Source organism: Palaemon carinicauda, chromosome 8 (assembly GCF_036898095.1).
Source record: "Palaemon carinicauda isolate YSFRI2023 chromosome 8, ASM3689809v2, whole genome shotgun sequence".
NCBI classification, from domain to species: Eukaryota; Metazoa; Arthropoda; class Malacostraca; order Decapoda; family Palaemonidae; genus Palaemon; species Palaemon carinicauda.
In genome coordinates this window covers 124,095,775-124,119,952 of record NC_090732.1, presented here as the reverse complement: position 1 = coordinate 124,119,952, position 24,178 = coordinate 124,095,775, and the positions used below count along the sequence as shown (strand labels likewise).

General features: G+C 45.2%; 2 protein-coding genes across 10 annotated transcripts in view; both read left to right on the top strand.

Annotated features, from left to right (window-relative positions):
* The window catches only part of LOC137645872 (zinc finger protein 585A-like), a 220,580-nt gene that overhangs the window by 175,654 nt on the left and 20,748 nt on the right, over window positions 1–24,178 (top strand). For 4 of the 9 annotated variants that reach the window (XM_068378877.1, XM_068378876.1, XM_068378878.1 and 1 more), the window contains one exon: window positions 600–748. The exons of the other annotated variants lie outside the window; for them this stretch is intronic. The gene's annotated coding sequence lies outside the window, so the exon portion shown is untranslated. The remainder of the gene's footprint in view (window positions 1–599; window positions 749–24,178) is intronic. 9 annotated transcript variants of the gene reach the window in all.
* LOC137645431 (zinc finger protein 721-like) lies at window positions 952–4,620 on the top strand. The gene has a single exon (XM_068378239.1). The coding sequence runs from the start codon at window positions 952–954 to the stop codon at window positions 4,618–4,620; it is 3,669 nt and encodes a 1,222-aa protein (XP_068234340.1).

Sequence of the window (24,178 nt, the reverse complement as noted above, 5' to 3'; positions counted from 1 at the left end):
TCGGGGGATTTATGAGCTGACTCACCCGAGGGCACCAAGTATTCGCAGATTCTTGCTCCATGTGTCTCTGTTACCTAGGTTTTCCTGTGACCGATTACTCCTGTGACATTTCCATGCTCAGATAGTTGGAAAGTTAGTAGACATCATCACCTTTTCCATTATATAGGACCAGGTACTCATACATATCCCAGGATAGTTAATGCAGTCAGATAATGGTTCCCCTTAAGAATAAATCTCATTGTATAATAGTGACTTTTATTCATATAGGAGCAAATCATAAATTTTTTAAGTAATTTGGATTTTCTTGTAACTATATAAATATGAGTCCTTTTAGTTACATGTCCCACCTCAGCCATCCCACAAGTCCCAGACCCAAGGTCAAAAGGGAGTAGTAGCTTACCGACTTGTGGGTGGGTATTTCCCGCCACCTGCCGATAGTTGTAACTAAATCATTGAAAGTTTTAACAGCCGTTAGCAGTTTTGCTAAAGATATCCTCCTATTAAAGGACTCAGGTTTTTATAGTTGGAAAAATACAAATTACTTTAATAATTTATGATCTTGTTTATTCTGCTCCCATATACTGTATATTTCTCCTCAGGAAATGTTGAAATAGAAGAGTCAGAGACAGACCACAAAGATGCCAAAAAAACTCCCTTCTTGCAACAGGAAAGTTTTAAATCCCTATAACTAGCTATATTAGAACTTATAGAACTCCAGAGCTGTCACAGTGGCTCATATTTGTTTAAGGTACAATAATTGAGAGGTAAAGCTGAACATATAATGCTTACTTCTTTTGTTTTTAACAGATTTAGATGAACTGCTAAGTATACTGTGTATGCATTAAATTACTTTTCCTTTAGGATGTAAATTTGTGATAACTTGAAAGGGTGTAGTGAACAGTACAGGTGATAAAGTGTTTCAGTGAAGGTAGAGAATCCTTTACTTGGAAAATGAATATAGGCAAACAAAAATCTTCTAAGTGCCCAGAATGTAACAAGCATTTCTCACTTGCTAGTAGTCTTAAAACTCATCTTCTAAATCACAAGGACAGAGTCCCATCGATAGATAAACAGTCCAAGTTATATTCAGTTAAAGATATTGATGAACCATCAGAAAAAGACTGTGGCATAAAAAAACATTTAAATGAATGCTCTAGCTCAGCAAGTCCGTCAAATATCGAAAATTGTTTTGATTACAACTTGTATGTGGATCATGAGAGGCATATGTGTGGGGATTGTGGACGGAATTTTAATTCAAAGGCAAAATTAGGGGCACACTTGCTTAAACATTCTGAAGATAAACAGTTTAAATGCAAGATATGTATGAAAGAGCTCAGCTCCTCTCTGAACTTCAGAGCCCATATGAAAAAGCATACTGGGGAGGGCAAGTACAACTGTGATTTATGCTGCAAAAATTTCCTGCATAAAACATCTCTTACTGCTCACAAAAAGCTACATTTAGATGAAGTTCCATTTTCCTGTAGTATATGTAAATCTGGCTTTTATTCGTATAGTAAACTCCAGCAACACTATGCGTCGCACAACAAAGAAAAACCATTTACTTGCTCAAAATGTGGAAAAGGTTTTACACGTTTGAGTACACTGAAAGAGCATGCTTTACTACATTCTGAACTCAGTGCTTATACTTGTGAAATATGTGGCAAGGTTTTTAAACTTCAAAAGTATCTTAGTCAACACAAGAGAATTCATACTAACCATCGATCATATAAATGCTCCCATTGTGAAGAGAGTTTTGTTCGTGAGGCTGACCTTCTGATGCACTTGAAAGTACATGCACAAAATGAACCTCTTGAATGCAGCGATTGTAGCAAGTTATTTTATCCTAAGGAAAAATTTAATGGGGAAGAGCTCAATCAAAAAGGTGAAATCCCTTCCCAGTGTGAACTTTGTAGAAGCAATGTTGTTCAAAAAAATGACCCTAAGACCCGTTTATTTACTCATACGGAAGAAAAGCCGTTTTCTTGTGAATTATGTGGACAGCAGTTTGTGGGGGAAAAAATTCTTGAAATGCACTTTAAACTCAGACATGCTACAGAGGGGGCAACTTTTTTGTGTTCTGAATGTGGTAAATTTTTTAAGGATGAAAAGAGTTTCAAGTACCACACTAAAGATAAGTTCACAGGGAGATGGTTTACCTGTAAACATTGTTCCAAATACTTTTCAAGGCAATTATGTCTTATGGAGCACCTTAAGAAAAATCATTTTGAGAAATCATATAGCTGTACAATATGCCCAAAAATCTTTAAAAATTTCAATTCCTACAAAATTCACATGTTGCTCTATAAAGATGAAAAACCTTACACTTGTAATGTATGTAGTAAAAGCTTCAAACTTAACTTTATACTCAATAAGCATATGTTAATTCATACAGATGAAAAGAGTAGCATTTGTAGTGTATGTGGTCGATGCTTTAGACAAAAAAGTCACCTTAAAACTCACATGAGCACTCATAGTGGGACTAAACCATATAAATGCAGCATTTGCAGTAAAGAATTTGCTCAAAGTGGAAATCTGAGAGTCCACTCGAAGATTCATAAACGAGAAGAGCCTGTAGTGCCCCAATCAGCAAATAGTTATGAAAGTCAAGGAACATCTCACTCACCCTCTGAAGAAAATATTTTTGATAATTCAAAATTCTCCTGTTTAGAGAGTAAATTACCTATGAGTAAGCACCAGCCCCAGCACTGTAAAAGTATACCTCTACAGGACCAAGAGATGCATACTTATAGTTCAAATACCCTTGGGGTAAACATATCTGATAACATTTCTTTAGAGGGTATATCTTTTAAAAGCTTGTTGATAATAGTAATAGAAAAGGTTGCTATGGGCTCGCAAGTGGAACTTTCCAATGCAAGTTTATCCATACAACACAAGTCGCTCTTGCACGTAAACCAGAATCCTATTGAATTTATAGATTTGTCTCTTGATGAAACTTGTTTGGCTTCTGGAGGCAAAGAAAACTCAGGTGATGAGGCTTTTGAACGAACTCTATGTGTCACAAGTGGAAATGGAGAAAAAATCACTGATAAAATGGGGACAAAAATATCACCCAAAAAGAGTTTATTAGAGTTACAGTCACTTGAATATCAGTTGAAACTTTCAGCAGAAGACATTTCTCCAGATGAAAACAAAGTAATTGTTGAAGAACTGTCAGTGAATGAACCATTGCATGAAATACTGGGTATAGAAGTCATTGATGAAAATAAGGAATTTTTAGGTTTAGTCGGCCCTGATAAAAGTGCAGATGTTCTTCTCCAGGACCATATTGATCAGTTGACTTCTACAACAGGTGCAGATCCTACACATCCAACTAAAGGAGATGAATTGCTGCATGACAAGGGCAAATCCATTTTTGAAAGAAATATGAACATCCAATTGGAAGTGTGTGAAGGAATGGGTGAAAATATTCTCCCACAGTTAGAAGTTTCAGATGAAACTGAAGAAAGTATACAGGCATTTGTTTTGCCAAGTGAAGAACCTGAAATAGGAGTGGTAACTGTGAATCAGGTCAATGTAAAACGTCATTATTGTGTTTTATGTGATAAAAGCTATTCAGAAAAAAGTAGCTTAAATGTCCACATGAGAACTCACACAGGAGCTAAACCGTATGTTTGTAGTTTTTGTAATAAATCATTTTCAGTATTATCTAACTATAAAATACATCTCAGATTACATACAGGGGAAAAACCATATAAATGTAAATATTGTAAGAAAGGGTTTACACAACTTTCTAATTATAAAGCACACTTAGTTACTCACAGAGATGATCGTCCTTTTAAATGCATGGTATGTGGAGAAGACTTCAAGCTAAATTTTGTTCTCAAGAGGCATATGCTTACACATAGCAGCATTGATAATATCCAGGCTTTTAAAAAGAAAGAAAAGTCAACAAAACATGTGTGTAGGGACTGTGATAAGTTGTTTGATAGCAAAAGGCAGCTAGAAAGTCATTTGCTCCTTCACTCTTCAAAACAAATCTTCAGTTGCCCAAATTGCCACAAAGTATTCAGTCTTGAAAGTAGCTTGAAAACTCATTTACTATGTCATCATGAAACTAAATCCTGGAAATGTACAGTTTGCTTCAAAGTTTTTACTTCCCATTCTTCTCTCAAGAGCCACGTAGTAACCCATACAGCTTTGCCCTATCACTGTGAAACATGCAATAAAAGTTTTCAGAGAGCCAGTTCATATCGTTTGCACATAAAGAGACACAGTGGGGAGAAATCTTTCAGTTGCAGTTTATGCCAAAAAAAATTCTTCCTCAAAATCACATTACAACAACATATGTTGATTCATACTGGTGAAAAGCCCCATCAGTGTAAGGTTTGTCTTAGAAGTTTTAGGCAGACAACACATCTTAAGATGCACATGGTCACACATACCGGCGACAAACATTTCAAGTGTATTGTCTGTAGCAAAAATTTCTCCATTAAGGCTTCTCTTAAACAGCATATGAGAATACACACTGGGGAGCTGAAGTACTTTTGTTCTTTTTGTACAAAAGGGTTCACACATTTATGTAGTTATCGATTCCACATGAAGAAACATAAACATGAAATTATATTGAAAGACAGTGAAGTGACCTTGCAGGAAAATTGACCAAGGTATTGAAGCGAAAAGTCCTAAAAGTAAGTTGTTCCAACACAAATACTTACCGAGAACTACTTTCTTTGGAGTCACTTGTGATCTCTCTCTTTCGACCAAGGTTTTCGCGCCGTTACCCCCCTACTCCGTTCTCTACATAGGCCTACCCCCGCCGCCAAGGAATGCGCCCCGAGGGCAGGATTAGGGCAGGTCACTGCCTCTCTGGGTCATTCTCCTTATTAAGTTCCTTGGTCGTGAGCTGTGAACAGCTCACTTTCGTCTCTCTCGATCCTTTGTGCGCGTTTAGTGTTCCACGTGTTCCCAGCGTGGGGACTTGTGTTTTTTCGCAGTGCGTTCTTCTCAAGTGTTACCGTGCGTTCACCCTGTGTGTATCCCCAGTGTACTTAATAGCTCACTTAGTGTTGTACCATTCGTGTGCGAACGATGGATCACGCTCGCCGTTGCCCTGGGCCTAGAGCCGGAAAGTCGTGTGGGGCTTTCCTCTCAAAGCCAGAGGTAGATCCTCACTCCCTTTGTTCCTCGTGTAGGGGGAAAGTTTGCTCCTCCGCGGACACGTGTCCGGAGTGCGTAGGTTGGGATGATATTCAGTGGGTACGCTACGGTACTAAAAAGAAGAAATCTTCGAAGCATTCCCCCAGGAAGATTAGTGTCGTATCTTCGTTACCGTCGGCCAGTGATCGGTCCGACGAAGCCTCGGCTTCTCCGTCTCCTTCGTAGAGGAGAGGGCAAGAAGTCTCTAGTGTTGTGGAAGGTCAAGGCGTTCTTCCCAGGGAATCCAGTGCGAGGGAAGAACCAAGGGCGGGCCCATCTAGGGCTAACGAAGGGCCCGGTAGTGCTTTGGGTGAGTCAGGCCTTGTGATGGGGGGCCACGCGTCCTCTGAAGACCCCTTATGGGGCAGTGTTGTAGTCTCAGAGTCCCCGCCGCCCTCGTGGGCCGGTGCGTCGGGCTCTCCCCCGCCAGGGGACAGCCATACTAAAGTTCGCCGTCCGAGTAGCGATGCCTTCGGATGGAAGTTACCGAAGACGCCAGGAAGGTCGCCGCTGAGAATGGACGTGACCCTGGACCCCTGGCTCCCTAGCATGGAGCGGTTAGACTCTTTTCCGACGATCTCCACGGCGGTTCCCGAGGACTTTCTCCAGCCCTCGATCTCGGGCACCCAGCGTCAGGGAAAATCCCCCGCGGATCACGCAAACAGCCGTTACGCGAGAAACGTGGCCTCGTCGGACTCGTCGGAAGTGGATTCATCTTCCGAGGAGGAAGTCAGAGTGAAGCGTCGCAGGCGAAGGGAGCTGTCCGAGAGCGAACATTCCCGCTCTAGGTCAAGGTCGCGGGTTAGCAGGAAGCGCTCCCGCTCCCAGTCTCGTAAGTATAAGAGCAGTGTTTCTCCCGGGGGTGCCTGGGTCTACGTGCCCTCGGGAGAGTCCAAGATGCTTCATTCACCAGACCTTCGGTCCAGCGAACATGCGACTAGGCTGCCGCCCTCTATGCACAGCCTAGACCCGCGCGATCTGGCACGCAGAAAAGACCTCTCGAAGAGGCATAAGTCCTCGAGGCCTCCGGTTCACCCCGCCCAGCGGGGGGAAACGCGCTTCTTAGCAGGCAGCCTGGCCGAACCAGCCCAGCTGGTGCGGCCATCGAGTAGGAAGGAATGGTTCTCGTTGTCGGGTCAGCCCACCGGGACCGTGACCTCCGCTTCCAGAGCCTTAGGGCAACCGAGGGCCCTCCCTGAGCCGGCGGTACCCTCCTTGCCGCGGGATCCACCCTCTTATGGAGCTCACTACCGTTACAGGACTGCCCCCCTGGACCCAAGGGCTGGACGGCCGGTCTGCCGGACCAGCAACCCAGCGCCCCCACTCCAGGCCGAAGCCTCGGCTGACGGAGGAGAAGCTTCCCCGTCGGAGGACTCCGCCTATAGAAGAGTAGTGGGACTCATCAGAAGGCAGCATGGGATTACGGAACCCTCGGCTCCGAAGGGTGATTCCTGGAGGTCAAGCCTCCTGAGGATTACTCATCACGCCGCCCTTCCGAAGTCTTCCCTGGCCCTTCCTCTTGCCCCAGACCTGGTTCTAGGGCAGGAGTACATAGACAACTTGGTGGCCAGCAATGCAGTGGCCCCCAAGTCCCAGAGTGCCCCGAAACTGCTCCAGGGCCTCAAATCGCAGGGTAAAGTGTACATTCCGGAAGGGCGTCGCCCAGGCCCCTGTAGAGTGGACCCGGCCTTGGATGTTCTAGGACAGGGCGGCTCAGACGAAAGAGCCTCTTCAGCCCCAGTTTGCTTCTCTCCTACGGAGGCCGCCATGATGGAGGAGATGTCGCGGGACCTAGTTAACGTCTCCTCATGGCTGGACTGGTGGGCCTCCACGTTAGTAAACGTACAAGCCTCCGTCGACCCCGAAGATCCTGAACAGCAAAGCCTCCTAATGGACCTTCTCACCTCCGGGGGGAAGACACTTAAGTTTCTCTCGTATCAGGCGCTCGCCCTTACGGCCAACTGGGTCCTCTGTAAAAGAGACACGGTCCTGGCTAAGGTATCTAGGAGGATTCCGGACAGAGAGGCCCGGGCCGTACGTAGCCTTCCCTTGTGGGGTGAGTCACTATTCCCATTGAAAGAACTGGAGAACCTGATGGAGAAAGTGTCTAAGAAGAAGGAGGCCAACGTCCCCAGACCTGCGTCGTCTAAGAGGCCTCCCTACAGGAGGGCCGCCTCAGATAGCGCCATGACATCTCAGGCCGCCCCCAGCACTTCGAGGAGAGACGCCCCCTCTTCCTCCTGGGCAACAACTCCTCAACCCTCCCGCAGAGGAGCACCAGCTTCGTCCAGCTCCTTCAGGTCGGGTTACTCCGCCTCTAGGAGAGGCAGGTCAGGCCGCCCCTCTAGGAGAAGGTAGAGGGAGAGGCCCCCTACTCCCGCCCAAGCCTCGGGTTGGGGGATGCCTCAGACCACATTGGCAAGCATGGAAGGCACAAGGAGCGGATCCTTGGACGGTGTCCGTCCTGAAGGAGGGCTACAGGCTTCCCTTCCTAGCGGATCCACCCCCTCTTATTCCAGCCAGCCAGACAGAATGGTTGGCCCCCAGGGACCCGATGAAGAGGGCCGCCCTTCAAGAGGAGATTTCCTCCATGTTGGAGAAGGGTGCCATGGAAGAGGTCCTTCTCCCAGGCCCAGGCTTCTACAGCCGCCTGTTTCTGGTAGAGAAAGCAACCGGGGGGGGGGGGGGGGTGGAGACCCGTGATAGACCTGTCGGCCCTCAACAAGTTCGTCAAGAAGACGGACTTCAAGATGGACACCCCAAAATCCGTCCTGCTGTCCTTGAGGGAGAAAGACTATATGATGACTGTCGACCTCAAGGACGCATACTTCCAGATCCCTGTCCACCCATCGAGTCGGAAGTTCCTCCGCTTGAAATGGGGTCCCCAGATCCTGCAGTTCAAGACCCTTTGTTTCGGCCTGTCGACGGCCCCTCAAGTGTTCACGAGGGTCTTCACGACAGTTTCCGTGTGGGCTCACGAAAGGGGTATCCGTCTCATCAGATACCTGGACGACTGTTTGCTCCTTTCCACCTCAAGGGCCCTCTTGGAGGAACAAGGGAGAAGCCTCCTCCAGTTTTGCAGGAATCTGGGGATCGTAATCAATCTGAAGAAGTCGAGCTTAACCTCATCCAACAGAATGGGCTACTTGGGGATGACGTTGGATACCGTGCAGGGGAAGGTTTTCCCCTCGCAGGACAGGATACGGAACCTCAAGCACATCATTCAGCTGTTCCTGTCAGAACACTCCAGGAGGGCGGGAGATTGGCAGAGACTGATAGGTCACCTGGTCTCATTAGAGAAACTGGTTCCCCAAGGGAGGATAAGGCTCAGACCCATTCAATGGAACCTCAAGAGCCTCTGGTCCCAGACGGACTCGCAGAAAACGTTAGTTCCAGTCCTTCCGGACACGAGAACCTCCCTGGAATGGTGGCACTGCCAGTCGAACTCCCTCAAGGGGATGCCCCTCGCGTCCAGTCCCCCTGAGTACCTCCTGTTCACAGACGCCTCCAACCAAGGGTGGGGGGCCCACCTTCTGGAAGAGACGGCACGGGGTACCTGGTCGGAAAGCGAAAAGCGTCTACACATCAATGTCCTAGAACTAAGAGCAGTTCAGAAGGCATGTCTTCACTTTGCAATTCGTCTAAAGGGAAACACCGTGGCGTTAATGTGCGACAACGCCACGGTAGTGGCCTACATAAAGAAGCAAGGGGGCATGAGATCGAAGGAGCTGTGCAACCTCGCCATAGACATCCTGAATTGGGCAGACGAACAGCAAGTGGTGCTGCTGGCAAGGTTCATCCCCGGGAAGAAAAACGTTCTAGCCGACGGCCTCAGCAGAATGGGTCAAATAGTAGGGACAGAGTGGTCTCTACACCCAGAAGTAGCCAGACTCATCATTCAACGTTGGGACTCCCCGGTGATGGACCTCTTTGCAACAAAGCTCAATGCCCAACTGCCGGTCTATTGCTCCCCGGTCCCAGACCAAAATGCAGCCCCAGAAGACACCTTCCAGCACAAGTGGGACAACCTGGATGTGTACGCTTCCCCCCCCCTTCACGTTGATAAGACTGGTGCTCAACAGAGTAATGGCCGCCCGAAGCCTAAAGATGACTTTGGTAGCGCCCTGGTGGCCGGAGAGAGAGTGGTTCGCGGACCTAAAGGACCTAGCGAGCCAACCACCTTGGCCTCTGCCCGCCAGGTCAGACCTCCTGCACCAACCGCACTTCTTCAAGCTCCACGACAACCCTCTCTCTCTTCGCCTTCACGCCTGGAGACTATCGAGCGGCTCCTGAAGAAGGAGGGGTACTCCACCACTACAGCTAAGAGAATGTCCCTATACCTGAGGAGATCCTCGACCGCGGTATACCAGGCGAAGTGGGCCTCCTTCATGAAGTGGTGCTCGGAGAAACACATTAGACCTCTTAAAGCTTCGGTCCCGGACATAGCTGAGTTTCTGGTGTATCTTAGAGATAAAGTGGGAATGTCAATTCCAGCCATTAAAGGAGTTCGAGCCGCCTTAGGCCAAGTCTTCCTCCTGAAGGGCATCGACCTGGGGACCTCGAGAGACATAGCGATGCTGATCAGGAGTTTCGAGCAATCCTGCCCCCCTAAAGCTAGTAGAGTGCCCAGGTGGGACTTAGCCAAGGTCTTGAAGATGCTAAGTCGTCCCCCCTTTGAATCCCTGAAAGATATCGGAGACAAGGATCTCACCCTCAAGACCGTTTTCTTGCTAGCCTTAGCTTCCGCTAAGAGAGTGGGCGAGATCCATGGTCTGTCTTACGACGTTTCGCACTCCAAAGGGTGGAAGGAAGTGTCCTTCAGGTTCGTGCCCTCCTTTGTGGCTAAGACTCAGAACCCAGCAGTCTGGGACCCGAGGTTTGAAGGTTTCTCAATTCCTGCCATTCCCAGGACGGGCATTACGGAGGATTTGAAGTTATGCCCAGTACGGACGCTCAGGAAATACCTGGAAAGGACAGCTCATCTCCGACCAGGTATCAAAAACCTCTTCGTTTCCACAGGTGTTAATAGGAAGCGAGTTTCCAAGAACACCATTTCCTTCTGGCTGAGACAAGTCATCGCTAGAACCTATGAAGAGGATAAAATGGCAGTGCCAGGCACTCCCCGGCCCCATGACATCAGGGGTCTGAGCACCTCCTTGGCCTTTGAGAGAAACATGGCGGTGGGGCAGATCCTACAGGCAGGCACTTGGTCGCACCAGTCAACCTTTACTGCCCACTACCTCAAGGATTATTCAAGGAAATCCTTGGACTGGTTCTCCATTGAGACAGTCATTGCCGCCCTCCAAGCTGTGTAGCGGTAAGGCCAGAGGCTGTCCCCAACGATGAACACATTCTTCACGACTACACCTGGAGGAAATTGTCAGAAGAACTTTTTAAGAGGTGAATCTTAGATAATAGCGTAAGGTTGCGCAGTTACCCTCACTCCCGCACTCTGATAGGCCCCCGCATTCCATAGCCCTCTAGGCCCTGCGTGCCAAGTCAAGTGTCAGAATAGCACTCCCGCCTCCTAAAGTATAAGTCTCCAAAGAAAGTAGTTCTCGGTAAGTATTTGTGTTGGAACAAATCAAAAATTTTAAGTAATTTTTATTTTTCCTAACATACTTACCGAGAACTACTTTCGGGTAATGGCCCTCCCTTCCATCCCCGAGTCCCATCCTTCCATTGCCAGGTTGAGCTATACGATGAACTTAATGAGGAGAATGACCCAGAGAGGCAGTGACCTGCCCTAATCCTGCCCTCGGGGCGCATTCCTTGGCGGCGGGGGTAGGCCTATGTAGAGAACGGAGTAGGGGGGTAACGGCGCGAAAACCTTGGTCGAAAGAGAGAGATTACAAGTGACTCCAAAGAAAGTAGTTCTCGGTAAGTATGTTAGGAAAAATAAAAATTACTTAAAATTTTTTATATTTTGGAAAATAGATTTTAACTGAAAAAGTAAACTACTGTACGTTACATGTCAGGCAATTTATATGCCTACTGGGTGAACCAACTTGTCAGATTAACAGTGAATGTATTAAGTGAGGTTTTACTGCTTAAATCAACAAAGACAGTTGTTATTAATAGATGAAACCTTTTCCCAGTAGAGGGACTCTGTCTTGCTTGGCAAATTATATTTTGTGACATTGCTCTTTTACAGTTTATTCTTTACCTCTCAAATTCTTTTCCTTTTAGGGCCCTTGGCTTTGCAGCCTTCAGTTTTTCCAACTAGGTTTGCAGCTGGGTTTATGGCTATGATACTGTAATACATATACTGATTGCGTTAACCCTTTTGAGTGGCATTAGACCTATTTTATGTTGATATTTCCATGCCCTTTAGCATCATTAGACACATTTTACATCCAGTTATCACCAATTTTATCTCCTTATTTTATACATGTATGTATATTGTACCAAATATGTAAAATGATATCAATGGAAAGAAATTTTATTCAACTGTACAGTGGAAATATAGTAGTAGTGAAGTCTTATCTCTAATAGGTATGGTGCTAAGTTTGGTAAAAATGTCCCCCCCAAAAACCGGGGGTACAAGTGCCTAATGCTTTGGTTGAGGGTTGGGGCTCAAAGGGTTATTCTGCCTTATTTTGTATACAGTCAGCACTTAGCCATCGTGGGATTAGGTAAAAGAATCTACCGTGTAAATCAAAAAACCGTTTAAAATTGGTGCCCTAGGGTTAATGAACTCTAGCACCCCTAAACAACAACCAATGCCTACGCGTCATTTCTTAATAGTGTACCACAAATAACGCGCTAATTTGTTTTCATGAAGTGCACTAATTGTACTGTAGGTTTTGCTGTATTACAGTATTTGTACAATAAAGTACTGCTCAAATTTGTATTTTTACATCCTTTCCTTAATAAACTCCTAAATCATCTATAACACTAAATAAATTACTACTAAATTTCCTTTTATTCTCCTCACAATCCAAAATCCTTAAAATTCCACTATTCAATTGTACTATCTTGTTTAATGTTATATAATTTAGTTATGTTTAGGTTTTACCTTAATATGAGATTCCTCTACCCTCTTTACCTTAATATGAGATTCCTCTACCCTTTTTACCTTAATATGAGATTCCTCTACCCTCTCATTACATTAATTTTATCCCTTCAATTTATTTTACAATCTTTCATCATTTTTATCTAATTATTTTTCGTCCATATTTGATTCCTTTCTGCATAATGAATTACAATAATTTTATTTTAGATAATTGAAATAGAATGAAAAAACAAGACTTGTCCACATTCAGTAAAATATACAGTATAATATTTCATCTGCCATTCTTCATTCTTTTCCATTTGCTTTTTATATCTATTATTGACACATGTTCATTTCAGTCTACATTTATCCCTTTTTCATTGTGTATTATATATTTTCCCTTTATTATTCCATATCTTTATGTCCTTTCTATCAGTATTTCTCAAAGAATTTTATATTTAATTTTCTTTAAAGCAGATGTTGAATAGATGAATTTACTGCATAAAAAATTATTTTTGTCTCCAGAGTTGAATTGTCTTACACCTTACTTAGGAAACTTGGCAGGGCTATTCTGTTTTTAACTATACTCCCCACAAAGCTCGGGTAGTTGAATCGGTAGAACTTCAAAAGTTCAAACTTGCAACAAATGTTTTTTTTTCAATATTAATCTTACCCGTTGATCATGTAGCTGCAGCTCTGCTGCCCGACAGAAAAAACCTACGGGCGGAATACGCCAGCGATCGCTATACAGGTGGGGGTGTACATCAACAGCGCCATCTGTCGAGTAGGTACTCGAGTACTTCTTGTCAACACAGAACCAATTTTCTCTCTGTCGTGCCACCGGCAAGACCTACTTGATACGCTGTTGTTTTCTGGAGTTGATTTTCACGTTATTTGGTGAAGTATTCTCTCTAGTTATTAGCTTTCGCTGTACAGAAGTTATCATCAATACTTTCTCACTTTCATTGATTAGATTTTGGAATATTTGTTGACGACTTGGATAGATTTTGGATTTCCCCCCTTTGACTAATTCAAGATGTCTGACCCTACTCAAGTCCCCAAGTACAGGAAGTGTAGCGCTAGGGACTGTTCTAGGCGTCTTCCGAAGGCCTCTATCGATCCGCACACCGTTTGTTCCAATTGTAGGGGTAAAGCCTGTCAATTGGAAGATCGATGTGAGGAATGCGCTGGGCTTTCGGAATTCGATTTTCAAGAATTCCTTAAGTATGCACGTAGGCTAGAGAAGGATAGGATCAGGAGGAGTTCGTCTCGCTCTATTGATTTTTCCTCTCCCCATGCCCCACAACCTAATCCTTCCCCTGTAGTGGTTACACCCGACCCTCCTACTAGCTCTCATCAACCTTCGATGGCGGATATGATGCGTGCCATTCAGGCTCTTGGTGAGAGAGTTGAGTCATTAGCGAAGGACCGCAATCAACTCATGGCTGACGTCAGGGAGTTGAAAGGTAAAAGTGCAGTGGGAAGTGAAGTGAGTGTCAGTGCAGTGAAAAGTGTCAGTGTTACGCATGAGGGTGCGTCTGTTCGTGCCTGTCGTCCTCCCAGGCCGGGACCTCTTGCAAGCTCCCAAGCCCAGGGGAGAAGCAATGTCGTACGACCAAAGGGTTCGACAGGCCTTGATCAGCGGACAGACGTTCCCTCCGTGGTTGAGGACGTATCTTGCCGAGATCGTCCCACCCACAAACAGACGAGTGAGCCCATTCTTTCCTCGTCTGCGGAAGAGGTTTCTCGACAGAAACGCTGGACCAAGGTCTCACGACCTCTCAAGCGCAAGGTCCCTTCCGAGCGAGTCCAACGGCCCAGGTGTAGCCACTGGGTCAGTTCGGACTCGCTGCAGTCCTCCGAAGACTGCACACCTCCCAAGAGAGGTAGAGTGGTTCCGCAGCAGGCAATCACTCCGTCTGTTGCCGCACCAGCCGCTGTAGACCCTAAGTGGTCTTTGCTGCAGTCTATGCAGACTCAGCTAGCTTCCTTCATGCAGGAGTATCGTGCTGAGAAGGTTGACGCTGCACCCGTTAGCCTACAACCTGCCACGGTTGTGCGCCCAGCTGACACTGCGGCTGCCTGCTCCCACACTCCGGCTGTGAGAGCTCCACCACCTATGCGCAGTCGACCCTGCCAGACGCATGTTGACGTTAGCCGACGTGCGGCACCCTCCGTTGACGTGCGTGAGCTACCGCATCAGCAGGAAGGTGGAGTCAAGCTGCCGTGTTTTGACGCGGTGCGTCAGTCTCCGCAACCCACGGTGGTCCCCACCACGCACCACCACTCCGCTTTGGTTGTTGCCAGCTCTCAGACTGACCAACAGCGGCATGACGTTGGATCCAGTGCAGCTACGCATGCACCCGTGCTGCCGGATTCAGCCGTTCAGCTTTTATCTCCTCCTTTGCCGCTTCCTCCTCAGCATTCGGATGAAGGAATCTCTGATGACGACGAAGCTGCGCATTTGGACGACCAACACTCCGACATAGATGAACCCAAGACTACGCCTCCCTCCTTAGACCTTAGGAAAGTCCTTGCCCTGTTTAAGGAGTTGTATCCGGACCAGTTTGTGTCTGCAGCTCCACGCTCACCTCCCTCTGAGTTCGCTTTAGGCATGCAGTCAGCAGCTCCTGCCTTTACGAAGCTCGTACTCGCTCGCTCGTCCAAGAGAGCTTTAAGGGTACTGGGAGAGTGGTTGCAGGCCAAGAAGCAACTTGGGAAGACATCCTTCATGTTTCCCCCAGCCAAGCTTGCTTCCAGATCTAGCGTCTGGTATGCCACGGGAGAGGTTCTCGGCTTGGGAGTTCCTGCCTCTGCCCAGGGCGACTTCTCAAGTCTGGTAGACTCTCCCCGCAGACTGGCTATGAGACGCTCCAAGATTTGCTGGACTTCTTCGGACATGGACCATCTTTTGAAGGGAGTTTTCTGTGCGTTCGACATCTTTAATTTCCTGGACTGGTGTTTGGGAGCGTTGAGCAGGAAGACCTCCCCTTCGGATAAGGATTCTGCCATGCTCATCATGTCCTGCATGGACAAAGCCATACGGGATGGGTCTGGCGAGCTTGCGGCTTCTTTCGTGTCTGGAGTTCTCAAGAAGCGGGATCATCTTTGCTCCTTCTTGTCGGCGGGAGTCACCCCATGTCAGAAGTCAGAACTGATGTTTGCTCCGCTATCGAAGTGTCTCTTTCCTGAAGAGTTAATCAAGGGGATTGCCGCCTCGTTGTTCCAGAAAGACACTCATGACATGGTGGCGTCATCCGCACGTAAAGTCACAGCTTTACCTTCCGTGCCTAGACCTAGGATGGACACACCAGCGTCTAGGTTCATTCCGCCCTTTCGTGGCAGAACCTCCAGCAGAGGAGGTACTCGTGCCGATAGTCAACGTGGCAACAAGAAGAAGGGTTCCAAGTCCTCAAGAGGCAGAGTCTGACTGCCACCTTCTTCAGACAGCAGTGGGAGCCAGGGTCAAGAACTACTGGCAGGCCTGGGAGAACAGGGGTGCAGACGCAGTCTGTGAAGTTACTCAGAGAGGGGTACAGGATTCCATTCCTGCGCAAGCCCCCTTTAGCAACAACTCCCATCGACCTCTCTCCCAGGTACAGAGAGGAGGACAAGAGGCTAGCTTTACAGCAAGAGGTGTCCCTCTTGCTACAAAAGGGAGCGGTAGTCATAGTCCGGGACCATCAATCCCCGGGCTTCTACAACCGTCTCTTCTTAGTGGCGAAGAAGACAGGAGGGTGGAGACCGGTGCTAGACGTCAGTGCTCTAAATGTCTTTGTCACCAAGCAGACGTTCACCATGGAGACGACGAAGTCGGTTCTAGCATCGGTCAGGAAGGAAGACTGGATGGTCTCGTTAGACCTAAAGGACGTGTACTTTCACGTCCCCATCCACCCAGATTCCCAACCTTTTCTAAGGTTCGTTTTTGGGAAGGTGGTATACCAGTTCCAAGCCCTGTGCTTTGGCCTAAGCACGGCACCTCTAGTGTTTACCAAACTGATGAGGAATATTGCCAAATTCCTGCATTTAGCAGACATCAGAGCCTCCCTCTATTTGGACGACTGGCTTTTAAGAGCTGCGTCAAGTCGTCGCTGTCTGGAGAATCTAAAATGGACTCTGGATCTGACCAAGGAATTGGGTCTCCTGGTCAATATGGAAAAGTCCCAACTCGTCCCATCCCAAACTATAGTATATCTAGGTATGGAGATTCAGAGTCAAGCTTTTCGGGCTTTTCCGTCGGCCCCCAGAATCAGTCAAGCCCAAGAATGCGTCCAGAGCATGCTGAAGAAGAACCGATGTTCAGTCAGACAGTGGATGAGTCTGATAGGGACGCTTTCATCTCTGGACCAGTTCATCGCGTTAGGGAGACTCCACCTCCGACCCCTTCAGTATCACCTAGCTGCTCACTGGAGAAAGGACATGACGCTAGAAGCGGTCTCAGTTCCTATCTCCGAGAAGATGAAGTCTGCACTGACTTGGTGGAAGAACAACATTCTTCTCAGGGAAGGTCTGCCACTGGCTGTTCAGACCCCCGACCACCTTCTCTTCTCGGACGCATCGGACACGGGCTGTGGTGCGACACTGGACGGTCGGGAATGCTCGGGCACGTGGAATTCGGATCAAAGAGCACTGCACATCAACTGCAAGGAGCTACTGGCAGTTCATCTGGCCTTGAGAAGCTTCAAGTCCCTCCTTCTAGGCAAGGTGGTGGAGGTGAACTCCGACAACTCCACAGCCTTGGCGTACATCTCCAAGCAAGGAGGGACTCATTCGATGACGTTGTTCGAGATCGCAAGGGACCTCCTCACCTGGTCAAGAGATCGAAACATATCTCTAGTAACGAGGTTCATTCAAGGCGACATGAATGTCATGGCAGACCGCCTCAGCCGGAAGGGTCAGATCATCCCAACAGAATGGACCCTTCACAAGAATGTTTGCAACAGACTATGGGCCTTGTGGGGTCAGCCCACCATAGATCTGTTCGCTACCTCGATGACCAAGAGGCTCCCAAATTATTGCTCACCGATTCCGGACCCAGCAGCAGTTCACATAGATGCCTTTCTTCTGGATTGGTCCCATCTAGACCTTTATGCGTTCCCCCCGTTCAAGATTGTCAACAAGGTACTGCAGAAGTTCGCCTCACGAAGGGACAAGGTTGACGTTGGTTGCTCCCCTCTGGCCCGCGAGAGAATGGTTCACCGAGGTACTGCAATGGCTAGTAGACGTTCCCAGGACTCTTCCTCTAAGAGTGGACCTTCTGCGTCAGCCGCATGTAAAGAAGGTACACCCAAGCCTCCACGCTCTTCGTCTGACTGCCTTCAGACTATCGAAAGACTCTCAAGAGATAGAGGCTTTTCGAAGGAGGCAGCCAGAGCGATTGCCAGAGCAAGGAGGACATCCACTCTCAAGGTCTACCAGTCAAAATGGGAAGTCTTCCGAAGCTGGTGCAAGGCGAATTCAGTATCCTCAACCAGTACCTCTGTAACTCAGATAGCTGACTTCCTTTTACACCTAAGGAAGGTAAGATCCCTTTCAGCTCCTACGATCAAAGGTTACAGAAGCATGTTGGCAGCAGTCTTCCGCCACAGAGGCTTAGATCTTTCCAACAACAAAGATCTACAGGACCTCCTCAAGTCTTTTGAGACCTCGAAGGAGCGTCGGTTGGCCACACCAGGTTGGAACTTAGACGTGGTTTTAAGGTTCCTGATGTCAGCAAGGTTCGAACCGCTTCAATCAGCCTCTTTTAAAGATCTCACTTTGAAGACTCTTTTCCTCGTCTGCTTAGCAACAGCTAAAAGAGTCAGTGAGATACACGCCTTCAGCAGGAACATAGGATTTACATCTGAAACGGCTACATGTTCCTTACAGCTTGGTTTTTTAGCCAAAAACGAACTCCCTTCTCGTCCTTGGCCCAAATCGTTCGAGATTCCAAGTCTGTCCAGTTTGGTTGGAAACGAACAAGAGAGAGTCCTATGCCCAGTAAGAGCTCTTAAGTACTATTTAAGACGTACGAAGCATTTACGAGGACAATCAGAAGCTTTATGGTGCTCTATTAAGAAACCTTCTTTACCGATGTCGAAGAACGCAGTGTCTTATTACATCAGACTTTTGATTAGAGAAGCTCATTCTCTTCTGAATGAGGAAGACCATGCTTTGCTGAAGGTAAGGACACATGAAGTTAGAGCTGTCGCAACTTCAGTGGCCTTCAAACAAAACAGATCTCTGCAGAGTGTAATGGATGCAACCTATTGGAGAAGCAAGTCAGTGTTCGCATCATTTTACCTTAAAGATGTCCAGTCTCTTTACGAGAACTGCTACACCCTGGGACCATTCGTAGCAGCGAGTGCAGTAGTAGGTGAGGGCTCAACCACTACATTCCCATAATCCCATAACCTTTTTTTTTTTTTTTTTAATCTTTCTCTTGAAATGTTTTTATTGTTATTTTTGGGTTGTACGGAAGGCTAAGAAGCCTTTCGCATCCTGGTTGATTTAGCGGGTGGTCAAATTCTTTTCTTGAGAAGCGCGTAGATTAGAGGTTGTGATGAGGTCCTTTAGTATGGGTTGCAGCCCTTCATACTTCAGCACCTAGGAGTCGCTCAGCATCCTAAGAGGATCGCGAGGCTCAGTAAGGAAGACGTACTTAAAAAGGCAGAGTAATTGTTCAAGTCGACTTCCTTACCAGGTACTTATTAATTTTATGTTTGTTATTTTGAATAACTGCTAAAATGAAATACGGAATACTTAGCTTCTAATGTCAACATGTATGCTGGTCTCCACCCACCCCCCTGGGTGTGAATCAGCTACATGATCAACGGGTAAGATTAATATTGAAAAATGTTATTTTCATTAGTAAAATAAATTTTTGAATATACTTACCCGGTGATCATGAATTAAAGGACCCACCCTTCCTCCCCAATAGAGACCCAGTGGACCGAGGAGAAAATTGGTTCTGTGTTGACAAGAAGTACTTGAGTACCTACTCGACAGATGGCGCTGTTGATGTACACCCCCACCTGTATAGCGATCGCTGGCGTATTCCGCCCGTAGGTTTTTTCTGTCGGGCAGCAGAGCTGCAGCTACATGATCACCGGGTAAGTATATTCAAAAATTTATTTTACTAATGAAAATAACATTTTTTTTTATGTTGAACAGGCTGACATAATTTTTTATAGTTATATATGAATTATCTGTTAAATGCTGTTAATGTTTTTTTAAATATTTTATTTCAATTTTTCATTACTACTTATATTGTTTATTTGTTTCCTTGTTTTCTTTCCTCACTGGGCTATTTTTTCCCTGTTGGAGGCCCTGGGCTTCGTGCTTTTCCAACTAGGGTTGTAGCTTGGCTAGTAATGCTAATAATAATACTTCAAAGTTTGTCATATTTATATTTTTCATCATGAATTTTCAATTACATATCAAATACTACTTAAACCTACTAGATATATGAGCCTCGTTTAATAATTTTTATTATTGTAAGTTCTATGGAAAGGGTTTACAGTATCATCAAATAGTTTACATGTGTTAGCCATAAAGGTATTGTATGTTTCTGGTTTTCATTACTATTTTATTAAGATTATTTGTTATTATTAATGCTACAGTGGATAGTATCATGTTATTACAACAGCAATATACAATATACAGTACAATAGGAAAGGTGAAAAGGAAAAAGAAGAAAACAAGAACAGCATAATGTGTAGCTGCTGAGTCTATAGCGGGAAGGTCTGATTGTACATTATGTGCCGATATCCGGAAACATCAATCCACTTGTAGAGAAGAAACTCGGTAGATGTCTGAGGTAGTTTATTGTATGTGTACACAGTCCCTTAGGTTCCTGATAATTAACAAATGAGTTGAATCCAGTGGTTTCTAGATCATTGGAAACTTGCATGGTTATTTGTCTTTTCAAGGATTTCAGTCCTTTTTATCATTAAATACTTTTTCACTCTGATGATAGCATCAAATACACAAGATTATCAGTAAAATAGCTTAGTTTGTGATCAACACTGGCATTTTTCTTCATTGAGTGGTGGTAGTATGCAGTTTACCAACTATATTCATTTGTTTTGTTATAACTCGCCCATATTGATCTGTATTTGTGGTTTTGAGTTCTTAATAGTACTATAGTTTGTTAATAAATTTTTTCACTTCATTATTCCTTATATGAAAGGTTGGATTTGGCTAGTGACTTTCTAATTGCTAATCAACATTTTGGTTTCAAGATAGTGACCAGTTATTTTGCCTTATTCTTTTGAATGGTTTGATTTTAAATGTTATTTCTAATTTTTTTTTTTTTGTCAAGCGTGAAGTGGTATTTGATTTCTTTGGTACTTCAGATTACTAATTTAATTCATTCTTAGAGCAAGCTCGTAAACCAAAACAATTTTTCCCATAAGATATAAAGGAAATACACTTGATGTGTGTCATATGTCCTTAAGTACACATATACACTAATTTTAAAGGCTTTAATATATTCAAGGAAACAAATTATAACCCTGACATCAAAAATGAATATAATCAATATTTCAAAGTAAAAAAAAAAATGAGGACAAATTAACGCTCACTCTAAGGAGTTTTGGAGTTGTAAGTCAGTTTGATTTCGTATCATCTTGTACTACCCTCAATTATGGAACCAAATGAAAAAAAAAAAAAAAAGAGAAGAAAGTACTAAACAATTGGGTTACCGATATAACGTTCGATGTGACCGAGATGGTGCGAGATTGGAGAAAGTAAGGACAATTTGAATCATGATCGATTTTTAATAGCAATGCATACGCTTAACCCTCCGATGTAGCATTTTATTACTATCGTGGATACTTAAAAAGCTGACAAAATACATTTATCGTGCCTTAAATGACTGCTATAGCGCACCCTGGTTGATCAAGGAATTAGAATATTGCCGGCTTCATCAGTGAGTATTTAATTGAAACTTGTGAAGAAACATTGATTTCATTTGTTAGAGAGAGAGAGAGAGAGAGAGACCGAGTGATAATTGGTTCTTATATAATATTATCTGTATAGATGTTTTGAATAAGTTGAGAAATGGTATAAACAATACGGTGTTACTGTATTCGTACGGGCACATTCTTGAGAGCGGCACCTAGACATCGGGCTGATCTGATCACACCCAGAAGTAAAACAAAAAGAAGTCAGCAACACTCGATTGTTAAGATACACTCAAAATTTAAAACTAAAGTACATAAATGCTTTCTTCAGCACAATATTAACAATTTCTAGAATGCAATGATGTTTTCTAAAAAATAGTGGTTTGCTGGAAAAATCAGATGCCATGTTTTAAACTACGATTGAAATGGATTTACACATGGTTTAATTTTTTTGTCATGTATAGAGAGAGAGATATATATATATTGCCCTCCCCACGCCCCTGGCGCCCTCCCCACGCCCCTGGCGCCCTCCCCACGCCCCTGGCACCCTCCCCACGCCCCTGGCACCCTCCCTACGCCCTTGGTGCTCTCCCCACGCCTCTGGTGCCCTCCCTACGCCCTTGGCACCCTCCCCACACCCCTGGGGCCCTCCCCATGCCCCTGGCACCCTCCCCACGCCCCTGGTGCCTTCCCCACACCCCTGGTACCCTCCCCACACCTCTGATGCCCTCCCCACGGTGTGTGTGTGTGTGTGTGTCTCAGCTGTCATAATCGAATGCTGTATTTTACAGTAGTTTGTTTCTTGTACCACGTGAGTAATTTTTCACCACAACTAACAATAGTCATGTTAATTTCATTCTTAAACTCAGGTTGCCAAATGTGAACTAAGACTTTATTTGTTATAGAGAGAGAGAGAGAGAGGTTTTTATATACCATATACTGTACAAGAACCAATCTTTTTACAGCAAATCTATACTTTATTAAATACATGACAGAAAATATTGCTGACTCGTTACCGAATGTTAGACTATTCACGACTGATATACAAACCCAACCTTTGTGTGGAAACCTTGAACACCAACGGAGAAAATAAAGCTGCACTAAATTAAAATAATGCTTTTATATACCATCATTAACACTACCATTAAAATTATCGAAAGGTTGGCGAAAGATAATGGTTGTCGAGACCGTAACCACAACTATGTTTACATTTTGTCAGCTGTGGACTCTAATAGTTATTTCTATTTCATTTTTCATATAGAATTTTTCCTTAAATAGGCTTTGTTCCGTAACCAAAATACAAACCACGCTATTTAAATAGGGTATTACTTTCGGCGTAGCAGAAATGACGAGCCCTTAGAATTTTAACGAGGGTTTTCTACCCCCTCGCTAGTTAGCGAGGGGGTAGGGGAGGGGTAGCTAGCTACCCCTCCCCCCTCACAGACCGGTGAACTAGTTCACTTAAACTTTGCTTTTGGCTCGGGTGATGAGCAGACGTGTCTGCTCCCACCCTCGCTTTGACAGCCATTAATGCTTTTTATCTTTTACTTACTTTTTCTTTTACTTAATATATATGTAAACATTCTTTATGATTGTATATACTGTATTTGTGTATAGAAATATAGTAAGTTTCCTTTTCTGTGTTTGTGCTGTGTGTGTAGTGTACGACATCGTCACCGGTGTAGTGCCAGGCCACCACGGTTTCACTTCATGGGGTGCGGCCTCTCCCTTGGTCCTTCGGTCGTTCCTTTGGCTTCCGATATTCAGCCGTCGTGGGGAATCGTCATCGCTGGACTTTCTTCATTCATCTGTTTCTTCGCTGTTCCTCCTTCCCTACTGGGAACTTGGATTCTCAGCGAAGGGAATGTGGGAGTTTAGATTGACTACGGTCTCTCTCTCTACTCGAGGTCGTTCACCCTTTACTACTACTACGTTCTATTACGGAAACTTCTTTCCCGCGCGGGTTAGGTTGCTATTCCGTTTATTTGTCTCAGTTATTTTTAATGAACTCTAATTGTATTTTTTTTAACTTGTCAGCATTCTGGGAGAACACTTCCCTTCGGGGGTCAGTGGTTCTTACTATTTGTGAACATACTTAGATGAATTACATAATTATAATTCTGTTATAATTCTGTTTTTGTTACAGTTCTCCGCCCTCCCTCTTCTCCCATGAATGTCAGTGGGGGAGGAGGGCGCATACTTAATTTGTAATTCTTATATTTTCTATTCCCTCGGGGTTTCTCTTCGGAGTTCCTCCCGGGGGAATTTCTGTTAACTAATAATTTATTTTATTTTCCCAGTTAACGATGCAGTTTTTCTTCGTTTGCCTAAAGTGTGCCAACGAAGCAGAGCTGTCCTGTTTGTGCCTGGGGAGGCTGCTGTTGCTGCTGTCTCTCTAGGACATCGTCATGGGCGTGATCCCTTCTCTTAGAAGTTCTCCCGTGACAACTGTCAGCTCTTTAGTTCATCTTAGAACACTAAGGAGGTTCGCCTCCAGGGGTAGGTAACTTCCCTTCCGAGGGAGGTTCCCTTCCCAGGTGTATTTTTTATGGATAGAACTTACCTGGCAGTTATATATATACTGTATAGCTGAGTCTCTGACTGCGGCAGAATTTAATCGAAAATCGCGGCAACCGCCTTGTGGTGGTTGTGTGGTTAGATGGTTAACAACCCTTTCAGGGTGGTACTTGGAATCATTCCCATTTTCTGTTCCTCAGATTATCTCTGCCGGCCGGATCGACAACATCGTTGGTCCGCCTTTCAGAGTTTTTCGGATCGCTTTCCCTTCATCGCCTTTTTGGACTTCGTTTTTGGTGAAGTACACTGTGTTGGGATTTGGCAATCGTGTTGATTTTGTTTTTTGTCTTTCTTCCTTTATTATCATGAGTGAGAAAATTCATTATCGTGTTTGTGCGAATGATATTTGCAAGGTGAGGTTGCCGAAACTTTCGGTTGACCCTCACACTATCTGTATGGGTTGCAGGGGGTTTGAATGTGCTTTAGATAATAAGTGCAAGGAATGCGAGGTTTTGAGTGATAATGATTGGTTAGCTATGCAGCGCTATGTGCGCAAACTTGAGATTGATAGAGTTAGAAGAGCTAAATCAAAGTCAAAGACTGCTAGTGAGCCTAGCTTAGATTT